This window comes from Protobothrops mucrosquamatus, unplaced genomic scaffold (assembly GCF_001527695.2).
Source record: "Protobothrops mucrosquamatus isolate PMUCROS unplaced genomic scaffold, P.Mucros_1.0 scaffold334, whole genome shotgun sequence".
NCBI lineage: Eukaryota > Metazoa > Chordata > Lepidosauria > Squamata > Viperidae > Protobothrops > Protobothrops mucrosquamatus.
The window spans coordinates 748,277-771,202 of NW_015386672.1; the positions used below are offsets into that span (position 1 = coordinate 748,277).

The 22,926-nt window shown below is 40.8% G+C and overlaps 1 protein-coding gene across 1 annotated transcript in view; it reads left to right on the plus strand.

Annotated features, from left to right (window-relative positions):
* The window catches only part of ARNT2 (aryl hydrocarbon receptor nuclear translocator 2), a 72,403-nt gene that overhangs the window by 43,819 nt on the left and 5,658 nt on the right, over window positions 1-22,926 (plus strand). Inside the window, exons 8-15 of the mRNA XM_015815301.1 lie at window positions 2,634-2,710; window positions 5,782-5,916; window positions 6,578-6,652; window positions 9,157-9,308; window positions 13,756-13,828; window positions 14,631-14,754; window positions 21,301-21,400; window positions 22,205-22,343. Of these exons, the coding sequence (XP_015670787.1) occupies window positions 2,634-2,710; window positions 5,782-5,916; window positions 6,578-6,652; window positions 9,157-9,308; window positions 13,756-13,828; window positions 14,631-14,754; window positions 21,301-21,400; window positions 22,205-22,343 (875 nt within the window). The remainder of the gene's footprint in view (window positions 1-2,633; window positions 2,711-5,781; window positions 5,917-6,577; window positions 6,653-9,156; window positions 9,309-13,755; window positions 13,829-14,630; window positions 14,755-21,300; window positions 21,401-22,204; window positions 22,344-22,926) is intronic.

Below are 22,926 nucleotides of genomic sequence, written 5' to 3' on the forward strand. Positions count from 1 at the left end.
CTTTCTTTCTTTCTTTCTTTCTTTCTTTCTTTCTTTCTTTCTTTCTTCCCTCCCCTTCCTCTCTTTCCCCCTTTCCTCTCTTTCCCCCTTTCCCCCTTTCTGCCTTTCCCCTTTTTTCCCTTCGCTTCCCTTCCCTTCTCTTCCCTTTCCTTGTCATCCATGCCATCTCATTCCTTTATCTAATTAATTTATTTTTATTTCTGGCCTTCTAGATGCCATTTAAAGAAACAAATTAACCACAGAATATAGGTTGCTTTACCACCCTTTGGCAGGCATCTTCAGCTTTAAAAAGCTTTCCCGAGGCTCTAATTACATTTTAGGAATATAAATGTAATAAAAGCCCAAAACTCAGCAACAATTCCGTTTCCGAAAATCTTATGTTTTATTGAATATTATTGTGTGGTTATGTCAAAGCAAAACTAACTCTGAGTTTCCCACACCAATTCATAGATTTAAACAATAGTTTTCCCAGTCAAACCCTCAATGTTTTACATAATCCATATCAACAAGTCCACTTTGTTATGGGAACCGTCTGCCTTTAAATCCACACCTGTTCCGGTGTCCTTGACAAGGCTTCAGGCTCCCACGATCTGCAGCTGAATCGAATAAGTTTTGCTTCTCCATCTACCCACTTGAGAGTAATACACACAAACACACAGACCCTTTATCTAAAGGCAAATTGTAATGCAGAGACACGTAACTGCCAAAGTTTCATCCTTGACATTGGTTTAATTTTGGGTGCAACACTTTGACAACTGTAATGGTTTTGTGATTATGGTAGATAGTCACTGGTATAGGTGCTAACAATCTGACCATTTACTTACTTATTCAGAAGCCAGTCTTAATACCTAAGGGTCAAATCTTTCTTATATACAACCACAACTGAGTCCAAAATTTCCATTGCTATGCAGGGTGATTGTTCAGTGAGTCATTTCCCATTTTACAACCTTTTTTTGCCATGATTGTTAAGCGAATCACTACAGTTAAGTGAATCACCTGGTTGTCAAGTAAATTTGGCTTCCCCTATTGACTTTGCTTCTCAGGAGCTCTCTAGGAAGGTTGCCTATGACAAGTGCAGGAACCCAGGACGCTGCAACCCTCATACATACATGCTGGTTGCCAAGCGCCCAAAGTTAGACCATGTGACTGTGGGGATGAGGGTCATAAGTGTGAAAAATGGTCATAAGTCAGGTTTTTTTCAACGCAGTTGTAGCTTTGAATGGTCATTAAACAAATGTTGTAAATCAAGGACTACCTTCACACAACAAACGCATGTACAACACAGCACTGGTCTGAATTGTTATTCGTACAGAAAATGTTGAGATCTTTTCAGTTCTGTTGCTTCCAAGATCCAATCTCAGTGGTCACCAGAACCAGAGGTTTAGTCTTCTGAGCTTTTCGACTTGTGCTGGAGTCCATCGTCAGGGAACTTCTCTCTACCAGAATATGTGCTTTGGGCTATTCTATGCGTAGAATTTACGTGGTGCCTTCCTATTGGTTGATTGGGTTGTTGGTGGCTGGCTATTAAGTCGTTGGCTGTTGTTTCCTTGGGCTGCCAAGACCTCGGCTTCTAAGTACCTGATAAGCTGGTGGTAAATCAGCTCTCCCATTGACTGACAAGGGGCCCGTTTCCCAGGCTTCCATCATTTCTCTGGCTATTTTTGTACTTGCTCGGCCTACAATCTTCGTTCCTGCGAAATTGAATGCATATCCTTGTTCATTGCAGTGTGAGGCTACCAGTGAGTTTGGGTCTCCTCGTCTGACTGCTCGCCTGTGTTCTTGCAATCTGGTAGAAACTTGAGCTTCTTTACTCCTTCACCTGACTAATAGGCTAGAATTCTTCTCCCGGGTGATTCAGTGCTCCTGCATGATGTGAATCCCAAACACTCAAGGGAATAAGGCTTTAAATAACTTAACTCAAAGATTTGTAGGAAGCTTCTGGCTCCAAAACTCAATTTGGGAAATCAGATTACTTAAAAGACTTGGAAGGCCAGGGGGGAGATTACGCTGATGTACCAATCAAAGGTATTTATGCAGCCCCAAGGCACTAAAAAAACAGCATCCTGACATGCCTTGTTTTTTAACATGTTTATAGCATTAAATTCCATTAAAAGGTTGAAAACAGAGTGCAATGAAACTCCCACTTGTTTTTTTCAGGCAGCTGTTTCTTTTCAACATCATACAATATGTTGGTGATTTACAGTAAAAACAACTGCCCAGAGATGCCAAGTCTAATATCTGGATGATCCTATCGCTTTTCTATTTTTATTTTTATTTTGCATTTAGAGGACTGCCTGTAAACATTTACTTGGTTTAGCAATGGGCCAGCAAGGCAGTATATACAAAAACAAACCGTGAAAAACAAATTACGAAGAAATGGGTTACAGAACCAAAGTATGTCAGGACCAAAAAGAGCAGAAATATATATTTTTCGATCTCTGTACTGAAAATTATTAACAGCGGGACAGCTTCAATACGTTTCTACTGGTACCAGAAAATTAGCTCAAATAGTGCCATCTTATCTTCCTAGGGGCTGAGTAGCTAAAGAGAACTTTCTCGTCTTTCGGATGCTTCTAACTTTCTTCTTCTTCTTTTTTTTTTAATAAACTGTTGTTTTGGGAAAATAATTTTAGGAATGACCATACCGGAAGAAGATGCCGAGGTGGGACAAGGCAGCAAATATTGCCTGGTGGCTATAGGAAGACTTCAGGTAAAACACACACACACACACACACACACACACACACACACACACTTTTTTGGTTAGAAAAATGCTTGCAGAAGTAAATTCTGTGGCTTATTTATTTTATTAAATCTGCTTGAAATTATCGGACTTCAAATAACAACAATAATCCCGGATAAAATGTAAAACAACAGACTCTAGCCCAAGGGGGGAGGGGAGGAAGATATATAGAACAGTGCTATCAAATATATCACTGTCCTAATACATGTAAGATCTACACACCTCGTTGCAAATAATTTGGTGCAATGCACCACTTCTTGATGTCTAAAGGCGTTGTTCTTCCCTCTAGAGAAATCTGTTTTCAGTCCAAGCTCAGGTTCACCTGATGGCCAAGGTAGATCATCTTCTCTCTGTTGTGTGTCACATTATCTCAGAGATAAGGGACAGGGTTGAAGGCAACACTGGTTAGAATCAGTGCCCAAAGGAGAACGGTGCCTCCATCCCTTTGTAGCACTCGTCTGTCTCACCAACCAGCGGAAAAGCATCTCTTACCAGAAATCTGAAGTCTGAAATGTTCTCCTGCTGCAGGCTTTGGAAATTAAATCAAAGGCTTCATGTATGGTACTGTAGGTCCCAGTTTTTTCCACTTTGATGCACCTTGCAGCAGGGATTCAATACATTGAACTGAGGAAGATTGATCTACCTGGCAGAGACCCTCCAGCATTGGTTTTCATACCTGGTTGGAGATACTGGAAACTGAAACTGGGAGCTTTGAGATACAAGGCAGGTACTCTGCCTCTGAGCTATGGCCCTGTCCATCAATAGAAGGAACATAGAACATAGAATAATAGGGTGTGAAGGGACCTTGGAGGTTTTCTAGTCCAACTCCCTGCCCATGGTATAGGAGACCCTATACCAAGGGTAGGCAACCTTGGCTCTTTTATGACTTGTGGACTTCAACATCCAGAATTCCTGAACCAGCCATGCTGACTCAGGAATTCTGGGACTTGAAGTCCACAAGTCATAAAAGAGTCAAGGTTGCCTACCCCTGGCCTATACCATTCCAGATAAGTGGCTGCCCAGCAATTCTTGAAAACTTCCAGTTATGGAGCACCCACAACTTTGGGAGACAATTTCAGGAGGCAAGGAAGCAGCAAGGAAGAGGGCCTTGTCCTGATCCTGGCCTTGTGATGACCATTGATCTTTGTTTTGACCAGAACACATCACAGGTTGAGTCCATACACACACAGAGATCAGGGTCAAATGGGCAATGGGTTTTCATTGAATAGGACAACACCCGGGGTCTTATTTGACATAGTGACTAATCAGGTAAGCTGGATACAGGAATAAAACTCATATATTGGTTTTTTCCAGAATATTATTAAAGGTAGATGTGCTCATGTAAAATCCTTGAATTATGCTTTAGTCCCATTTGGTTTTCTATGTAGCTGACTTCCTTGAAGAGGCAAAGAGCGATCTTGGCACTGCTGACTCCTTTACGCCTTAAGTACAAAAACTAAACACTACTTAGGGGTTGCACAAGTGGGGAGAGGAAGAACATAATCTGCTAATGGTGCAGCTGTCTAAATAAGACTGCAATTCCGAAGGATTATTCACGATATGTAGAGGACCAAAAGCCTTTTGCCCAAGCCATGCTGGGAGGTCAACACCTAGGGAAGCGTCACCACAAAAGAAATCAGGAAGAGCGTACATTATGAACTCTTCTCTCCCCAGGAAGTACATCGTCCAGCTGGAAGCCAGAGCCGTTCTCTTTCCTTGGGGTGATAGGTTGATACGGTTTCAGTTCTGGGGGAGAACATTGAAGGGCTAACCATGCTGGAACGTGCTCCTTCGCTTGAGAACTCCATCTGGCACTGTGGGATAGAGAGAAGAGTTCATATAAGAGTGTCTTGTCTAAAGCCCATTTCGGCATAATACCCTCTGTACTTGCATAGCTTTCTAGGCTGGCCAAGCACTCACTGCTGCCAAAAAGTTGGGTTGCTACTAGAAAACTCTTCATAATAGGTTGTTGTTGTTGTTGTTGTTAATTGCGAAGTCGTGTCCGACCCATCGCGACCCCATGGACAACGTTCCTCCAGGCCTTCCTGTCCTCTACCATCTTCTGGAGTCCATTGAAGCTCAAGCCTCCTGCTTCAGTGACTCCATCCAGCCACCTCCTTCTCTGTCGTCCCCTTCTTCTATTGCCCTCCATCTTTCCCAGCATTAGGCTCTTCTCCAGTGAGTCCTTCCTTCTCATTAGGTGGTCAAAGTACTTGAGTTTCAACTTCAGGATCTGGCCTTCTAAAGAGCAGTCGGGGTTGATCTCTTCTAGGACTGACCGCTTTGAACGCCTTGCAGTCCAGGGGACTCGCAGGAGTCTTCTTCAGCACCAGAGTTCAAAGGCCTCAATTCTTTGTCACTTAGCCTTTCTTATGGTCCAACTTTCACAGCCATACATTGCAACTGGGAAAACCATGGCCTTGACTATACGCACTTTTGTTGGCAGGGTGATGTCTCTGCTTTTTAGTATGCTGTCTAGATTTGCCATAGCTTTCCTCCCCAGGAGCAAGCGTCTTTTAATTTCTTGGCTGCAGTCCCCATCTGAGATGATTTATCCCAATGACCATATTCCTCTGCAGCAGCTTACTGGGAAACTTTCGTTCCTGCTTGCAGGTGAATTCAGCCTGTTTGGGTCTGATTATCAATGGAATTATTAGCACAGAATGGGGTCCTTAGTATTTTAAATCTTTTGCTTCCAATGTTCTGGTTGTTTTGAGCATTTTTAAGAAGGTTATTTAGAAACCCAGCCTGGACTTTTTTTTTTTTTTTACATTATTTAATTGTCCTGGATGCCAGACTTTTTTTTTGTCCTATCTGACTGCTTGAATAAGTGTTCCCATTTGAGATGGGAAATCACAAACTCACATCCATAACCATTCGATCTTCTATTGAATGTTGCATCCAGTTATAAACTTTTATACAGCTTTCTTTCACAACCACCAGTAAAATCTATTCTTGTAAACTGTATTTTGATGATTCCCCCACCCATCCCCTGCTATTTGTATGGAATAAAGCATGTATGAATTATTTTTTCTCAGGTGACCAGTTCGCCGGTGTGCATGGATATGAATGGAATGTCAGTCCCCACGGAATTCCTATCCCGGCATAGCTCAGATGGAATAATTACCTTTGTGGATCCAAGATGCATCAGTGTTATTGGCTATCAGCCACAGGTCTGTTTGTTCTTTTTTTTCCTAAGTCACCAAATTTCAGAGTTTGCCTTTGAATATTTTTAAAGAGGTCCATAGCCAAAGATGAAGGAAGGAAGGAAGGAAGGAAGGAAGGAAAGAAAGAAAGAAAGAAAGAAAGAAAGAAAGAAAGAAAGAAAGAAAGAAAGAGAAAGAAAGAAAGAAAAAGAAAGAAAGAAAGAAAAGAGGGAGGGAGGAATGAGGATAGAGTCTTAAATGTCTTAAAAGGATAGACTCTTTTTCATTAAATTAATGAATCTTCAATAAATATATATCTCATGTTACCCAGTCTTACCAACTCTTCTCCATACCTCAAGTCTTAAACCACAAATTTCAAATTTTCATATAAAAAACTATTGTTGATTCAGTTGTATTATTGTGTGGTAGATCTTTTGAGACTGGGAGCATCTGAAAATAATTATCCTTATCTCTGCTCTTGTTTTGTAAGTCCCTTCTTAAGACGTTGTATTCATCTGATGGATTTGCAAACCAATTATTGGGGCCTTGTTTATTATTTTTTTATTAAGTAGCTCCAAATTTTATTTTTAAACTTTTAGTGAATTCATTGTTAGTAAACTATTCCTTTGGCAATTTGTAACATTTTGTAACTGGTGTGTTTTTTCTCCTTCTATGGTTTGCTTACCAGGATCTTTTGGGGAAAGACATTTTAGAATTCTGTCATCCAGAAGATCAAAGCCATTTAAGAGAAAGTTTCCAGCAGGTAACATTCTCCTTATTCATAAATACTCTTTGTATTTTTCATCCCAATGTGAAAAGCATGATTATTTAGTCATGCTGGCCAGCTGAAAGATGATAACAGTGGTCAAATGCGTAATACACTTGCTTAGAATGTAAATAAAACTTAATACATGCTCTCTGTCTTCATGTCAAATCCTAGAACTATATGTAAGCACAAAACTATATTCTCCAATATTCCCCTGAGCTGTTCATTGCATGCAAAAATTCTGTAACAGATCATAACTTGAATGCTAAGTATCAATACAGCCTTCGGTTTGTTTTGCATGTTAGGACTTCAAGTTCAGGTTTTTCCTAGTTGTAAAAAACTGTGCTCAATACACCATCCTGGGGTGTCACCTTTCATCTCATGTTTTTTTTTAAAAAAAATAACCACCAAAGCCATTAAAATGCCTGTAACTCCTGCAGGCCAAAGTCAGTGAATGCTGTTCTGCCAATTTCGACTCTCTTAAGCTGTCAAGCCATGCATTTGGAAAAACTCAAATCGATGATTTATAAATATCGGATTATTTTTAAACTTTCTTACAACTGCGAGTAATAAACGTCCAGCTCACTGAAATTTTTACTCAGCAAATAATTCAAATCAAGCATGTGGAACTAATTCTATGCTGAGCCCCGTCTTTTCAGAAAAGACATTGGAATTTGTGTCACTGTAAGACAAATTGATTTTGATTTATCCAGAGTGTCTTTTGACAAATGGTTTTGGAGGGTTACCAGGCACGCATTTTAGCTGCTTTCCTTGCCATATTTAGCTGCACGGTTAGATTGCTCCGGTCCTTGCCTGAAACTCAGCACTTCCTTGTCCCAAAGGTGCTTTTTCAAGAGGCAAGTGGACTTCCTTGTTTTTCTTTGAAGACGTTTCGCTTCTCATCCAAGAAGCTTCTTCAGCTCTGACTGGACAGTGGGGACATGATAGCAGTGTTCCAATATCTCAGGGGCTGCCCCAAAGAAGAGGGAGTCAAGCTGTTCTCCAAAGCGCCTGAGGGCAGGACAAGAAGCAAATAGATGGAAATTAATCAAGGAGAGAAGCAACCTAGAACTAAGGAGAAACTTCCTGACAGTTAGAACAATTAACCAGTGGAACAACCTGCCTCCAGAAGCGGTGAATGCTCCAACACTGCAAGTTTTTAAGAAGAGACTGGACGGCCATTTGTCCGAAATGGTGTAGGATTTCCTGCCTGAGCAGGGGGTTGGACTAGATGACCTCAAAGGTCCCTTCCAACTTTATTATTGTTGAATGGAAGGATTTATATTCCTTGCAGACAGAAGAATATAAGTCCTTCCATTTCCTACCACCCAGTCAGAACTGAAGAAGCTTCTTGGACGAGAAACGAAACGTCTTCAAAGAAAAACAAGAAAGTCCAGTTGCTCCTGAAAAAGCACCTTTGTGGGGCAACCAAGACCTGGATGACGGAGAATCTCCATAGACATTCAGCATCTTCTTGTTTTCCTACTGAACGGCTGAATGTTGATGGATTAGCTATGTGGGGTGTGCAAAAACTCCTTGAGTTTCCTCCAGCTTATAGTTCTCCTTTGTAAAAGAAAAACAAGCAACAATATTCTCTAGTGACACAGCATATTTAGCATATTTGCTGGCAAAAGAGGAGCTATACACCCGCTGTTCAAATACATACTACTATAGATAGTGCTTGACGTAACAGCCATAAGTCAGCCCAACGTTTCTGTTGCTAAGTGAGACAGTTGTTAAGTGAATTTTGCCCCATTTTGTGACCTTTCTTGCCACAGTTGGAACCACTGCAGTTGTTAAGTTAGTAGCACGGTTGTTAAGTGAATTTTTGCTTGTCAGAGGTTCGTAAAAGGTGACACTGCCACCATCATAAATATGGGTTAATTGTCAACAGTTTTGATCACATGATCACAGAGATGCTGCAATAGTTGTAAGTGTGGGAAATGTCACTTTTTTCAGTGCTGTTGTAACTTAGAACAGTCACTAAATGACTGGTTGTAAGTCAAGGTCTAGCTGTATTTGCTGGCAAAATATGAGATATACACTCACTGTTCAAATAAACACTATTGCTACATTTCTTGAGTTGTTATCTCCCGTTATTTTGAATTTCAGTTAAAGCATCATACTAGCATCGTCCATAATCACTACCCATCATCTATGATGATGTCTGTCATCCCTAAATATCATTTTTTTTGGTTGTGCTGGTGGTTAAAAAGAAATGCTAAAGGTCACATACAAAGGCAGAAGCCGTTTAACCTCATCAGATGAGGCTCTGCCTGCTTAAAACACTACTCTTTCAAGGTGGGTTTCTCTTGGTACCCTGTAAGTCTCCCCTTTGGGTTAGACCAGGGGTAGGCAACCTTGGCTCTTTTATGACTCGTGGCTGGCTCAGGAATTCTGGGAATTGAAGGCCACGAGTCATAAAAGAGCCAAGGTTGCCTACCCCTGGGTTAGACCATGATCTCCTTTTCCAGTGATTTTTTCCCCCAACTATTTTGCAGGTGGTGAAGCTGAAGGGCCAGGTGCTCTCTGTGATGTATCGCTTTCGGACCAAGAACCGGGAATGGATGTTAATCAGGACTAGCAGCTTTACGTTTCAGAACCCGTATTCGGATGAGATTGAGTATATCATCTGCACCAACACAAATGTCAAGTACGTCTTTTGAAAGCTAAGCAAGGTCTTCCTTTCTTGAAAGCAATTTTATTTTGGAATGAGGCCTGTGTTTCCAAGCTATCGTCTCTCTTTGTATGTTTTGAGCACAAAATTACACAATGGATCCTAAGAATTACCGTGGATTTAGACCGGCGTTTCTCCTGGGGTGGGAGTGGGAAGGGGGGAATAAAAACAATCAAAGTAGCAGGTCCAGCCAGGCGACCGTGTGAATGCCTCATCCGTTTTAATGAGTGTTGTGTGATGACATGGGTTGGGTGTCTCCTTGACAGGTGAGCTTGATCAAGCCATTCCAAACATAACATAGCAATAAACCCTGGCTTGTTGTTGGCTGGATTCCCCTGGACCTCTGGGCTTAGAAGTATGGTGGACCTCTTCCCTATGTCCCAAGACTATTTTTTTCAAAAGGCAACCGGACTTTTTTTTGGGGGGGGGGTTCTTGAAAACCTTTAGCTTCTCATCCAAGAAGCTTCTTCAGAACTGAAGAAGAAGAAGCAAAAGGTTTTCAAGAAAGTCCAATTGCCTTTTGAAAAAATGCCTTTGGGACACCATGACTTGGATGATTGAGAATCTCCATAGATACCTCCTCCACTTCTTATATCCCAATGAATTAGAGAAGAATCTGCCTGTATCTTTTCCAAATGTTATCTTATTGCTTTGGACTGAAAAAAATGTTTCAGCCCATCTGGAAAGCATCTTGCCCATCTCCATCCAGGTCATCTTCCTTACTCTCTACAACAGCCCTCTCCAAGTGGTTTACAGAGTCAGCATCTTTCCCCCAAGAATCTGGGCCCTCATTTTACCAATCTCGGAAGGATGGAAGGCTGAGTTAAGCTTGAGCCCGTCAGGATCGAACTTCTGACAGTGGGCAGAGTCAGCCTGCAATACTGCATTCTAACCACCGTGCCACAACATATAAATAGGACCTTATTTTAAATCTCAATTTTATCTGATGGCGATCTCGTGACCCACAAGGAACAGGATTTCCTTGGGGCTGCCCCTATACAATAAAAATTTCTTCAAATGGAAATGACTAATCAGAGTCATATATTTCAGCACTTTGAAAGTTGTGGTTTCCCTCTTCTCCATTTCTCCTGTTGCTCATTCATTTCACTTTTTTTCTTCTTCACCAAGTTGAGTTTAAGGACCTGCAGTTTAGAACAACATGGACACTTTCCAGAATGCTATTCTAATGTTTTGTTGATATGGTCAGTAGATTATCTTGGAGTTGACTTGGGTCCAAAGAGGAACCGAAACCTGGATAATAAATCAATGTCTATTCCGAATGGTCAGATGGTAGAAGCAGGAGGATCTATTGCTCATAAACAAACTTCTGTTCAGCCAGAAGTCCTTAGGCCAATTTAAAAATAAAAAAGTCATGTATTTGGGCCAATAAATTACTTATGTTGACATTGAACAAGGAATTTTCCCTTTCAAGGTTGCATCTATAGCGTTGCACTTGAAAAGAAATGGAATGTTTAAAACCTTCTTTGGATTCTGTAATATTTATCCTCAATTGGCTTAGCAAAACAAGCTAGGCTTCCTTCCCTAATATGGGGGTAGGCTGCTATGGGCTAATGCATTACTGATACTCTTTTCTAAGGAAGCAATAAATAGCGCGAGAGCCCTTTCACCTTGTTTTAGAAAGTTGCAGTACATCTGTAGCGTTCTAAATAACAGAAGGGGCTAGATGTGGAGCTTGTGATTTTAGCTTTACAGACTCTTTAAAATGTTTAGAAACAATCTGAGAGGAGTGGATCAGATTGAGAGATCGGAAAGGAAGCTAAGTGCCATTGATGGAATTAAAGTCAACATTTATCCCTGTGGGACAGAGGCTTAAATGTCTAGTGCAGGGGTAGTCAACCTTGGCTCTTTTATGACTCGTGGACTTCATCTCCCAGAATAAGATAAGATAAGATGAGATGAGATAAGATAAGATAAGATAAGATAAGATAAGATAACCTTTATTGACATTTTTTTTACTGTGGGCACAACGGCACACATCAAAAATGAGATTTAGTTGCCCGCTCTCAAAGCGAAACACATACATGACACACACCTAAACATACTATGTACAACATACTGTATGTATAGGCCCACACCCCTACATATACATAACAAATAAATATTAAATATTGTCCATCTTGAATATATAACGGAAGGAGGAAGCTTGAGAGTTCACAAGGTTATGAAACTATGGCTGAAAAGAAAGAAAGAAACATTTCTCAAATAGATTATTCCTGTTTTGGCTAACCAGGCCTGTCTCCTCCAGCTGCTCCCATCTGTATTAGTCCAAACCAGCATTTAAAAGCAAACCTTTAAAAACCCTATAGGTCTGTATAAGTCAAAAGTTCCCAAAAACAAGTCAAAAGACTATAGGTCAAAAGATCTGAAAGACTTCAGATTGTATAACTAGAAAGCAGGGCTAAATATCACTCGAAGTATGAAGGTGTGAAAAAGAGGGGGGAAAAAAGACTTGATATACATGAAGCTCTTTTTTAAAAAAAAAATCGAGAGCTATAAGCAGACTGGTGATTATCATCAGAATTGTGTTTATTTGATACTGACACCTGGCTTGAGGCCATCAGCTTTCCAAATCTGGTTTCTGTGTGGAAAGACAACTAAATTTTAGGTTCAAATGTTCATGTTCTTCTCTGCAAAAGTTTGTTTTGGGCACAGCCATCCAAGCTCAGAAGTAAAACATTGGCACCCAACCTTTCATTCTTTGTTGAAAAGGAGAATCTAATGTAAAACGCAGCCTCTTCCTACATACACACAAGCTTTCCAGCGTCTGTTAGTTTTGAAACTGAGCAGATGTTCTGCCTCTTCCCTTTGCGTTTCCTCCCACGACACACACAAAACGAGATCATTTCGGTATTTTGGAAGGTTCAAAGTACTAATACTCAACATTGGGTCAGAAATGCAGTGAAGGTAGAATATCAACGGCATTTGTATTTAACGAATTAATTTCCTTCATTTGTTGAAACGTTAAAAGCTCTGCCAAACTTCCTGATCAGTCTTCAAGAAGTCACTCATGTCAACAGAATGAAAGCTTGGGTGATCTCAGTCACATCCATTGACTGGATTATGTTGATACAGGTGCATGTGTATTAACTGATTGATTCGCTAATTTAAAAAAAGACCAATTTGAACATACTTAAAAGACAGTCCCGTTAACTGGAAAATGTACGTTAGCATTTTCCTAATATTATTTTTGAAACCCGCAATATCTGTGAACGTGTAACAAAGAAGTTCTTCCCAAATAGCAATAGCACTTACACTTATATACACCACTTCCTAGTGCTTTACAGCTCTATCTAAGCGGTTTGCAGAGTCAGCATATTGCCCCCAACAATCTGGATGTTCATTTTACCAACCTTGGAAGGCTGAGTCAACCTCGAGCAAGTCAGAATCGAATTCCTGGCAGTGAGCAGAGTTAGACTGCAATACTGCATTCTCACCACTGCGCCACCATGACCTAATGGTTGGATCATAATTCTGGGTTTTCCCAGCCCCATGGTTGGCATGATTACTCTGGCTGATAAAAGTTAGACTGTATCATTTTAAACTGGAGAGGGGCATTGTAATATCTCAAGCTTTAGAGGACTGGAGAATCCACTCATTCAAGAAGTTGATTTTGTCTTTGTACATTTTTCAGTCTGATCTGGATATGTTGTGGGAAACAGGGAGAAAAAGCCAGACTATGCCATTTTGATCTCCTTGGATGTATGAGTGATAAAATATTCTTCAGAGTTGCCTTAGCCCAGGGTCCCCAACACCCAGGTCCGTGGACCGGTACCGGGCCATGGCATGCCAGCAACCGGTCCGCACAAACAGGCAAAGCCCCATCCACGGGATGCAGGCAACACACAAAACCATGCACCCTCCTGTCCGTGGAAAAACCTCTTTCCAAGGAACCAGTCCCTGGTGCCCAAAAGGTTGGGGACCTCTGCCGTAGCCATTTGATTAACTGATAAATTATAAATTGAAACTCACCAAATTAATTCCCTGTGATTATATACACACACAGTGTATAAGCTTTTTTTTACAGGTTTCAGATTAACGTCTTGCTGTGTTTCCCTCAAAGTCTTTGATGCTGGACAAAGTTTCTACCCGCCCTGTATTTGAATGACTTACAGAAGTAGTTTGGATGGATTTCAGCTTCTCTTTATTGAATTGGATATGTCAGTTTTCTTTGAAGTGGCTACAGATGTGATCTCATAGCTTAATTTATTTTTGAAGATTTACTAATTGGATTGTGATCTGTAGGCTTTCTTCCCTCTGTCCTCATTAAGCTCAGATGAGGCTTTAGAAGACTGGCTTGATTGGCATCTTAGGCTTTTGATTGGCAAATGCAGGACAACATAAGTCTTCCTCCATGACAGTCTCAGAAGAATTTATGACCACTGCTCTTCTCGCTTCCTTTCAGGCAGCTTCAGCAGCAACAAGCTGAGTTGGAAGTACACCAGAGAGATGGACTTTCCTCCTATGACTTAACTCAGGTGAGAGCCCCCGCTGAATTTAAAGAATTGGGTTCTTTAAAATAAGCCACAGCTAAACCAAGCGATTTGCCACCAGGAGATTTGGCAATGGCTTTAAAAGACCAGACTAATTGACAGGACTTTTAGTGGTTTCCTACAGACTCACCTCCAGTATCATCTGGAGAAGTTTGTTAGCTTTTTTAACATTCATGGTGGCCCAGAATGCTGGACCAGATGACTCCTTTGCCCGATCCTTCAGGGGTTTTTTCTTGTTTTTTTGTCTGATGCCATCTTCTCCCAGGAAAGGGACAAAAACAAAGGCATATTCCCAGTTTTCCTGCAAAGCTCTACTTTGTTCTCACTCTGCCTCACTTGTGAGATTTATAACAACAGCATTGGCCGCAGTCTCCCTGTGTTTTTCTTCTCCTCCTTCTGTCGTTATTTCCATCCAAAATTGTCAATAAGAGGACACCCGCAGAGTGTCCTCTGAAAGATTTGTGGAATCTTTCTACCTAGAAGCGCCTCCAGAAGAAAGAATGTGCAAATGCTTCTGATGTCTGCAACTATTCACCTGGTGTCCCTCAACCACCCACCTCAACCACAGGTCACTTTACCTGGATCCATACCATTCAAGCAACAGCTCCTTACTATTGTAAAGTACTAGTGCATCATGTTCGTGGGCCAAGGAATAATAAGAGCAGTACAAAAATGTCTTATTACAGAAAGCAAATCTGGGGAATAAGGGCTTGCTTCTTAATAAATTGGGTGGACATTTAGCCATCAAAGAAATTGTGGTTTCCTTCTCTTTGCCCGTTGCAATTAGGTGCCAGTTCCAAGTATACAGTCTAATGTTCACGAGGGAGGAAAAGCAGTGGAAAAACAGGACACCATCTTCACCCAGGAAAGGGATCCAAGATTTGCGGAGATGTTTGCTGGCATAACTACTTGTAAGTAAAATAAGTTCTCTAAGTTTCATCTTCAGTAGAAGTTAAGTTATTGTGACTTTGGATTCTCAGTTCACTAATCCCATCAAGAGACCCTAAAACCCCACACTCTGTTTCAGTGGGAAACACATAATGGGGAAAAGGAGAGATTCAAACCCAGGTTGAATTGTTCTGAGTTAACTCCTTATCTCTGGATTTGGAAGACAATTGATGATTGCACTTGTAGAGTGTTAGCACTCTCAGAAAATGGCAATGTGGGAAGGTCTCTCCTATTAGTATTAGCATTAAATTCTTCCATGCTAGGTAGCATATTGGGCCGCAAGGGGATCTCCAGTTTTTTCGGTTTGGGGCAAATACTTCAGCGTCTTCCCTTGTGATGTTTAAGGTCTTTAAATCATCCATGGATGTTCTTTGCCATGTATTTCGAGGGCATCCTCTTGATCATTTGGCATCGAGGGGGTCCACTGTCATCCTGGGAATTTGATTATTTGATTATAGAGCCCTTGTGGTGCAGTGGTCAGAGTGGAGTATTGCAGGCTAATTCTGCCCACTGCCAGCCGTTCGATCCTGACCGGCTCAAGGCTGACTCAGCCTTCCATCCTTCCGAGGCCGGTAAAATGAGAACCCAGATTGTTGGAGGCGATGTGCTGATTCTGTAAACCACTTAGAGAGGACTATAAAATACTATGAAGCAGTATATAAGTCTAAGTGCTATTGCTATTCTCCATACGGAGTATATGACCTGTATATTGGAGTCTTCCGCACGCACAATGTTATGTAATTTGCAGGAGAAGCTCTTTTGGAGCACTTCTTTGTTAGTAACATGATCAAAATAACAAATTTTTAGGATTCTGTGAAGGCATCTTTGTTGGAAGATGTCGAATCTTCTCCAATTAGGAGAAACTAAAATAGAAAAAGCCGTGTCTTAGCCCTTGCAAAAAGGGGTAAATTCACCCAGCATACAACCCAATCTTCAGGAGGGTTTGTAAATACATGTCTTCTTTGGAAAGGCTAAGTCTTACAGCTGTAATAGTTGGCTGTCTATATTTCTATTTTCAACCTATTCTATTCTTAGCAGAGGATGCAAGAGTTGACTTCTCCCCAGTTCCCAACTCATTGCTAAATATTTAATGGAAAATCTTGGATTTCTTCATAAGGAAAGGGATTGGATTCAAAACAGTCCTTTCAGTTGTATGGTTTCGCTATTCTAAATTAAAAAAAAAAATTAGATACTTGCATCTCTAACAACTGTTGTCAGCAGATAGCTGGGCACGAGTAGCAATTCAATAAATCAATCTAGCTTTTTCCAGAGAGGGGACAGAAATGATGTTTTGTTTTTCTCAGAAATATTTTAGGGTTATTTTTATTGTGATCTTTCCCTCTGTTTATTGTTCCTAACCTTCCCTGCTGCTGCTGAAGTTTTAACATTTGTTATTAATTAATCACCATGCAAGGCGTTCTTAGCCAAGCCAGAAGCATCTCACTGTTTGTAACAAAGGGTCACTTGGAGAGAGCAGCACAGCTGGGTCTTCTTCTTTCGAGATGCAGTCATCTTTCTTCCATCCATCATGGAAAATGTTTTTAACAGTCATTGCTCCCTGAAGCTGGTTGTCTCCAGCGACAACACTAGGCCTGGATCACTGGGTGAATGTCTAGGATCTAGCTATTTGTATTATTTGTGTACACATTTACTTACTGTACTTCTATAACTACCGTAATTGAATCAACTCCCCAAAGTTGCAATCAATAAAACATAGTGCGCATCATAAAAACAATAAAACTATTTTATTGTCAGAGAGGGGGGGAAAACTAATTTCAATCCATACAGGGTAACATCCCTCAATCATGAATATATATATATATATTTCTGGAATAGCTCAATTGTCACTAATTCCCAGAGAAATTACACAAAGGGGTTACTCTAAATGCAAAATGGAATAGTCCAAAGTACAGAATCTGCGGCTGAAATATGTTGTCTGTTGATTGTTGTCTCTTCATTTTGGAGGTCAGAGCCGTGATGGCACAGTGGTTAGAATGTAATATTGCAGGTTAACTCTGCCCACTGCCAGGAGTTTGATTCCTTTGATTCCAGGAGTTTGATTCCTTCCTGACCAACTCAAGTTTGACTCAGGCTTCTATCCTTCTGAGGGTCAGTAAAATGAGGACCCAGATTGTGAGAGGCAATATGCAGGCTCTGTAAACCGCTTTGAGAGTGATGAAAGCACAATGAAGTGGTATATAAGTCTAAGTGCTATTGCTGTCACTATTGGAGGCAACCGTTCCATGTGGAGGAGATGGCTATCCTTATAACTCTCTTCAAAATAGCCCCCCAATGGATCTCATTCGTCAGAGAAGCAGAAGAGTTTAAGAAGGTGACCGTGGCATTTAATCTCCTATTGTTTATTTACTTTACCATATCTAGAGCCTGTCCGATCCAAAGTAGTCTAAGCAAGTCACAACAAGTTAAAAGGATAAGCAACAATAGGCACGAATCAAGATTATTAAATTCAATAATAATCGACACTCAATCACTAGGGCTGAGCACCGATAAAACATAGTTAGTGTTGAAGGCTGGATGAAATAGCCTTTCAAGGTCTTCTAAAAAATCACGGATGATGGAGCTTTCTGAATCTCTGGAAGGAAAGAGATCCAGAGTGTGGGGTACCACAGAGTGTGGGGTGTCACCAAGAAGGCCTGTCATTTTGGTTCAGAGAGAGGAGTAGCCTTTAACAGGCCTTCCTGCAAAGTTCTCACCAGGCAACCAGATTTAGTCCTGCCATGGAGAAAATATGTCTGTCAGTGTTATCTTTGAAAGTGAATTCCTATATTCTGGTTCAAATATATCCGGACAATGCCCAAATCAGAAAGCACTACTTTAATAGGACTCTTTCACCCAGTCCTGTGATCTTGGAATCAAGATGAATATTGTAGCATGGCTACAAGGGGGGAAAAAAATTAGGGCACTAGAAGAGGTAGACTATTCTAGACTTCTTTTCTGTAGACCAGTGATGGCAAACCTTTTAGAGACTGAGTGCCCAAACTGCAACCCAAAATCCACTTATGCATCGTCGAGTGCCGGGTGGGCATGGCCCATTGGGTGGGCATGGCTACGGTGGTAATGGCAGACTGGGTGGGACTAAAAAGTTCAATTAATCAATTCCAACTTTGCAAGATCTTTTTTTTCCCCCGCGAGAAGTTGAAATTGACTGATTGAACCTTTTTTTTTTTTGTACATGGCGGTGGAGGCCTAAAGCGAAAAGGTTTTATAAAACCCAGCTGAAGGCCTAGGACTGGGGCGACGGCACGCATGCCCACAGAGAGGGCTCTGAGTGCCGCCCCTGGCACCCGTGCCATAGGTTCGCCACCACTGCTGTAGACTATTGCTTGGCAGAGAGAGGGAGAGAAGAGAAAGGAGGGTATCAGAAAGAGATTGGGTGTGGCCCCTACCAGTATTGAGTGTAAGATGTACTCACTTTTCCCTCAACTGGGGAAAAAAAAATTAAATTCCTTGCACTTCCTACAAGCTATAAGGAGACATTTTTGACCTAGGATGCCATTAAAAAGGATTAGAGGCAAACTCCTTGTTACTTTTACATATTTTTCACGATGTTGATTTTGGACTGACTTTCTCTGGGCCAGCGTGTCCAACTAGCTGGAGGTTGCACAGAAAGACCTATCCTACTAGAGACATTTGCTCTGCAGCCATCAAGCACGTATCTTTGCAGGAGGTGGGGGAAAAAAAATGAAAATATCTCCTATTGCGTCGGCCATGTGTTTATAAGCAACAGAGCTTGTAAAAATATCTTTTTAAAAAAATATACAGCGCACGAAGAATTTTTTACATCTGCATTGAGTGCATCTCCCAAGTCAGATATAACTCACTTCTCCTTCATCCCTGGCCAAAAAAATAAAAAACAAATATCTAAATATCAGAAATCAGATTTGCTAGATGGCCTTTTGCTTGGCTTCTGCTGCGAGCGGAGACATTCGAATGATGCTGTACAGTCTCTGGGTCTAATTTCTCAACATTGTGGCAACGTTTCCGCATTTTTCATGTAAGCCTGGATCCAAACTTTATTTTCTGCCGTTGAGATGTTCCCATTAAAAAGTCCTCATGCTCAATTTGAATTTCAGCTTATGGGGGCGGGAGAAAATTCTGGATAATAGACACATGTTTGTTACTATTTTTAATTTCTGTTTTCTGTCTGGGATTATAACGACAGTGATCCCAGATGCTATTTATTTCCAGATGGAGTTCCTTTCAGTGTCAAGAGACCTTGATCTACTGCAGCTGCCTTTAACCTTGACCCCTCCGATCGTGTTGGGTCGTGGTTCTGAAAATGCTCAGCCTGCACAGCCGTGCTCGCTAAGCATTATGGCAGTTGTAGTCTGGCACGTTTTGACGATGCCCATTTGGTGAAGGTGCCTATTTCGCTCAATAGTGGGAAGAGTTATTGGCAAAAGCAGTTATGCCAAAAGTATTGTTTTAAAAGAAGTTGGTAACAGAGGGGCTCCTGGATTCCAAAAATGGAATATAAATGTTTATTACTTTGGACTGAACTTTCATAAATTCAGCAAAGCTCATCTGATTTATCTGACTGCACCAAAGCTTTATGAGAATTGAATAAACAAGTGGTAAATCACATGCCCCCCTCTCTTCCCCCTCTCTTTTTGAGTGTTTGTTTGCTGGACATCTGTGCACGTAGTAGCTAAAAAGATTGCCAGCCATAATATATTTATGTCCCCCTACTTTTTCCCTGAGAAAATGATGTGTGTTTCTTTCTGCGCACCCCCTTGTTTTATCCGCACAATAGTCCTGTAAGGTTAGTCAGCCTAAGACTTATGACTTACTCAAGAGCACCAACTCATCCTGGACAAGGGAAGATTGAAATTTGACCTTCTTCATCCTAATCTGAAATTCTACTGAACTGTCCCTTCTTTTTTTTTTCCAAAGAAGTTTTATTATTTTACATCATAAAAAACAATCATAACATAAGTAAACACAATAACAAATAAAAAAAACCCCTCCCCCCCCGGACTTCCCAAACCTAAACCCAGGATAATATTCATATAAAAGTAAGCAAATACTAATATCTCTAACTCCACAAGATATCGAAAAGATAGAAAAAGTAAACAAAATAAAAAAAAACCTAAATTATATTCTACCACTCTATGCTTCTTTTGAATATAAACAATCCATCTTCTCCATATTAATAAAAATTGTTCATTTGAATGGTTCTTCAAAAAAGCCGAAATCTTTGCCATTTCAGCAAGATACGAAACTTTCAATCTCCAGTCTTCCATTGTAGGCAGAATTGGGCTCAACTGAACTGTCCCTTCTAACATAGCCAGTTTTCTTTAGCAATTGCTAAATCTGGTCAAGATTTTCAAAGTATCCCCACAGTCAGTTGTAAATACAATGCCTTTTGCAGCATCTTGGGTGGATTTGCAATTTGGTACAATTTTGCCATTGTTCTTCAAGTCGTGGCTTAAGGCCAAAATAAATAAGGTTAAACTGAGATGAACTCTGCTTTCCTGGTCAGCAATTAATTTTTGAACCGGCTGTATTCATGATTGGCTCCCACAGAAGCCAGGAGAGAAACCGTTGGATGCCCTTGGTGAACTTTTCTTATTACATAAAAATTAGAGGCAGACTCTGTTTCTGCCTGCACTTAAAGCCTTATTTCTGAAACCCTGGTTTTGCAACTTGTGGTGAGAGGATGAGGCACAATTGGAAGCATAAGTCAAAAGTTTAGAATTCTGACATCAATACTCTATTCATCAAGAAAAGGTTTTTTTTCCCCTCATGTGATCCAATCTAGGAAAGATCAAATGTGCTACAGACTCCATTATCTCCTTAATGAGAATCTTGTAAGGAGTAGAATGAAGAGGAAAGACAGATCCTAAAGAAGTAAACCATCCTTCCTTATGGGCTGTAGAGAGCAGCAGTCACCCACACACATAACCTGTTCACTGAATTAACTAATTTACTGGCTTTGCACAGTATTTTAAAATAAAATAACCATACAGTGAAGTTTGGTCAATATGATAAGCCACAAAAAAATGAACCATATACTATGCTTAGATATGAGCAGATGCGAAATAACAACAGTAGAATCCAATCCTAAAGGAATACTTCAACCTAGTTGAATACGTTGAATGCATCTGTAGAATGTTCTTCTGATTTGTGTCAACATCACCTGAGCAATCTCATTCAAACGTAACGTTGCATACGAGGAATTGTGTCATCCTCCCACCGACATAATTGGAAGACAAGAATGTAGCATTTAATTGGAAGGAAACCTATCCACAAAATTGTTGGCGACGTTGAAACAGCAGTTTTGTCATCTTTGTGTTTTGCTGTTAAAGATTAGAAGGGATTCAGTAGTGTGAAACCACATTCGTGGGCTACACATGGAATGAGGGCTAGGTACAGGATAGGGATACAAAGTCAAGTAGGCCGCCACAATGGTATGACTGAAGCTAAACCTGGTTTGTATGATTGTTGCCTTGTTCTGAGTCGTCTCTTTCTGTTGATTACGCTTGCAGCAGATAAAAAAATGATGCCTTCGGCTTCCACAACAGGAAACCAGCAGATCTACTCTCAAGGGAGCCCATTTCAACCAGGGCATTCTGGGAAATCTTTCAGGTACTGTGATTTATGACAGAATGAATAATGGCAGAGAATCAACACTTGGCAAACATTGAGAAAGTATTCATCAATCAAATCTTTTGACCTCAGTGTTACTAGGGGGAAAGTAGAGTTCAGAAATAGCCAGATTTAAAATATAGTTATACCAGTAGAAGAGGTTGGTTGTTTTTTGCAGACATTTCATTATCCAATTAGGTAACATCATCAGTGCATTAATAGTGTTTACTTCTTGATTGTATTGGTCTTGGTGTTAATCTCTGCTTATCTGGGTATTCTAGCTCTGTTGATATTACCTAGTTGGGTAATAAATGTCTACAAGAAAACAACCAAGCTCAAAAAGCTTGTTTGTTTCTTCTTCTTCTTCTTCTTCTTCTTCTTCTTCTTCTTCTTCTTCTTCTTCTTCTTCTTCTTCTTCTTCTTCTTCTTCTTCTTCTTCTTCTTCTTCTTCTTCTTCTTCTTCTTCTTCTTCTTCTTCTTCTTCTTCTTCTTCTTCTTCTTCTTCTTCTTCTTCTTCTTCTTCTTCTTCTTCTTCTTCTTCTTCTTNCTCCTCCTCCTCCTCCTCCTCCTCCTCCTCCTTCTTCTCCTTCTCCTCCTCCTCCTCCTCCTCCTCCTCCTTCTCCTCTTCTCCCCAAATCACACTCCTTTCTAGCATAGATGATATTACCTAGTTGGCCAGTGAGATATCAGAGAGCACCAAAGACCTCACATGCAATTATATCTGGACTGGTCCATGCAGAATGAAGGACTAGAGGTCAAGCAGCCTTCTATCTTCCAAATCCCTTTTCGTTTTCTTCTTTGCAGCTCCTCTGTGGTCCATGTGCCAGGTGTCAACGACATCCAGTCCTCTTCATCAACAGGCCAGAACCTGTCACAGATTTCTCGGCAGTTAAATCAGAGCCAGGTTGCCTGGACAGGAAGTCGCCCTCCATTCCCTGGACAGGTATGGCGACTAAATTTCAAAAGGCTGGTTTTTACATCTATTTTTGGCCGGAGCAATCGTGTGTTATATTTGGGGCTCTGTCGTTTTTAATTGCAAGATGCATAATTGAAGGTACAGTGATAAGGACTGCACCACCCTTTGGACTTCATCTCCCACACTTGGAATACTGCATCCAGTTTTGGTCACCAGGATGTAAAAAAGATGTTGAGACTCTAGAAAGAGTACAGAGAAGAGCAACAAAGATGATTAGGGGACTGGAGGCTGAAACATATAAGGAACGGCTGCTGGAATTGGGTATGTCTAGTTTAACGAAGAGAAGGACGAGTGGGGACATGATAGCAGTCTTCCAATATCTCAGGGGTTGCCACAAAGAAGGGGGAGTCAAGCTATTCTCCAAAGTGCCTGAAGGCAGGACAAGAAGCAACGGATGGAAACTGATCAAGGAGAGAAGAAACCTAGAACTGAGGAGAAACTTCCTGACAGTTAGAACAATTAACCAGTGGAACAACCTGCCTCCAGAAGTGGTGAATGCTCCAACACTGGAAGTTTTTAAGAAGAGACTGGACAGCCATTTGTCTGAAAT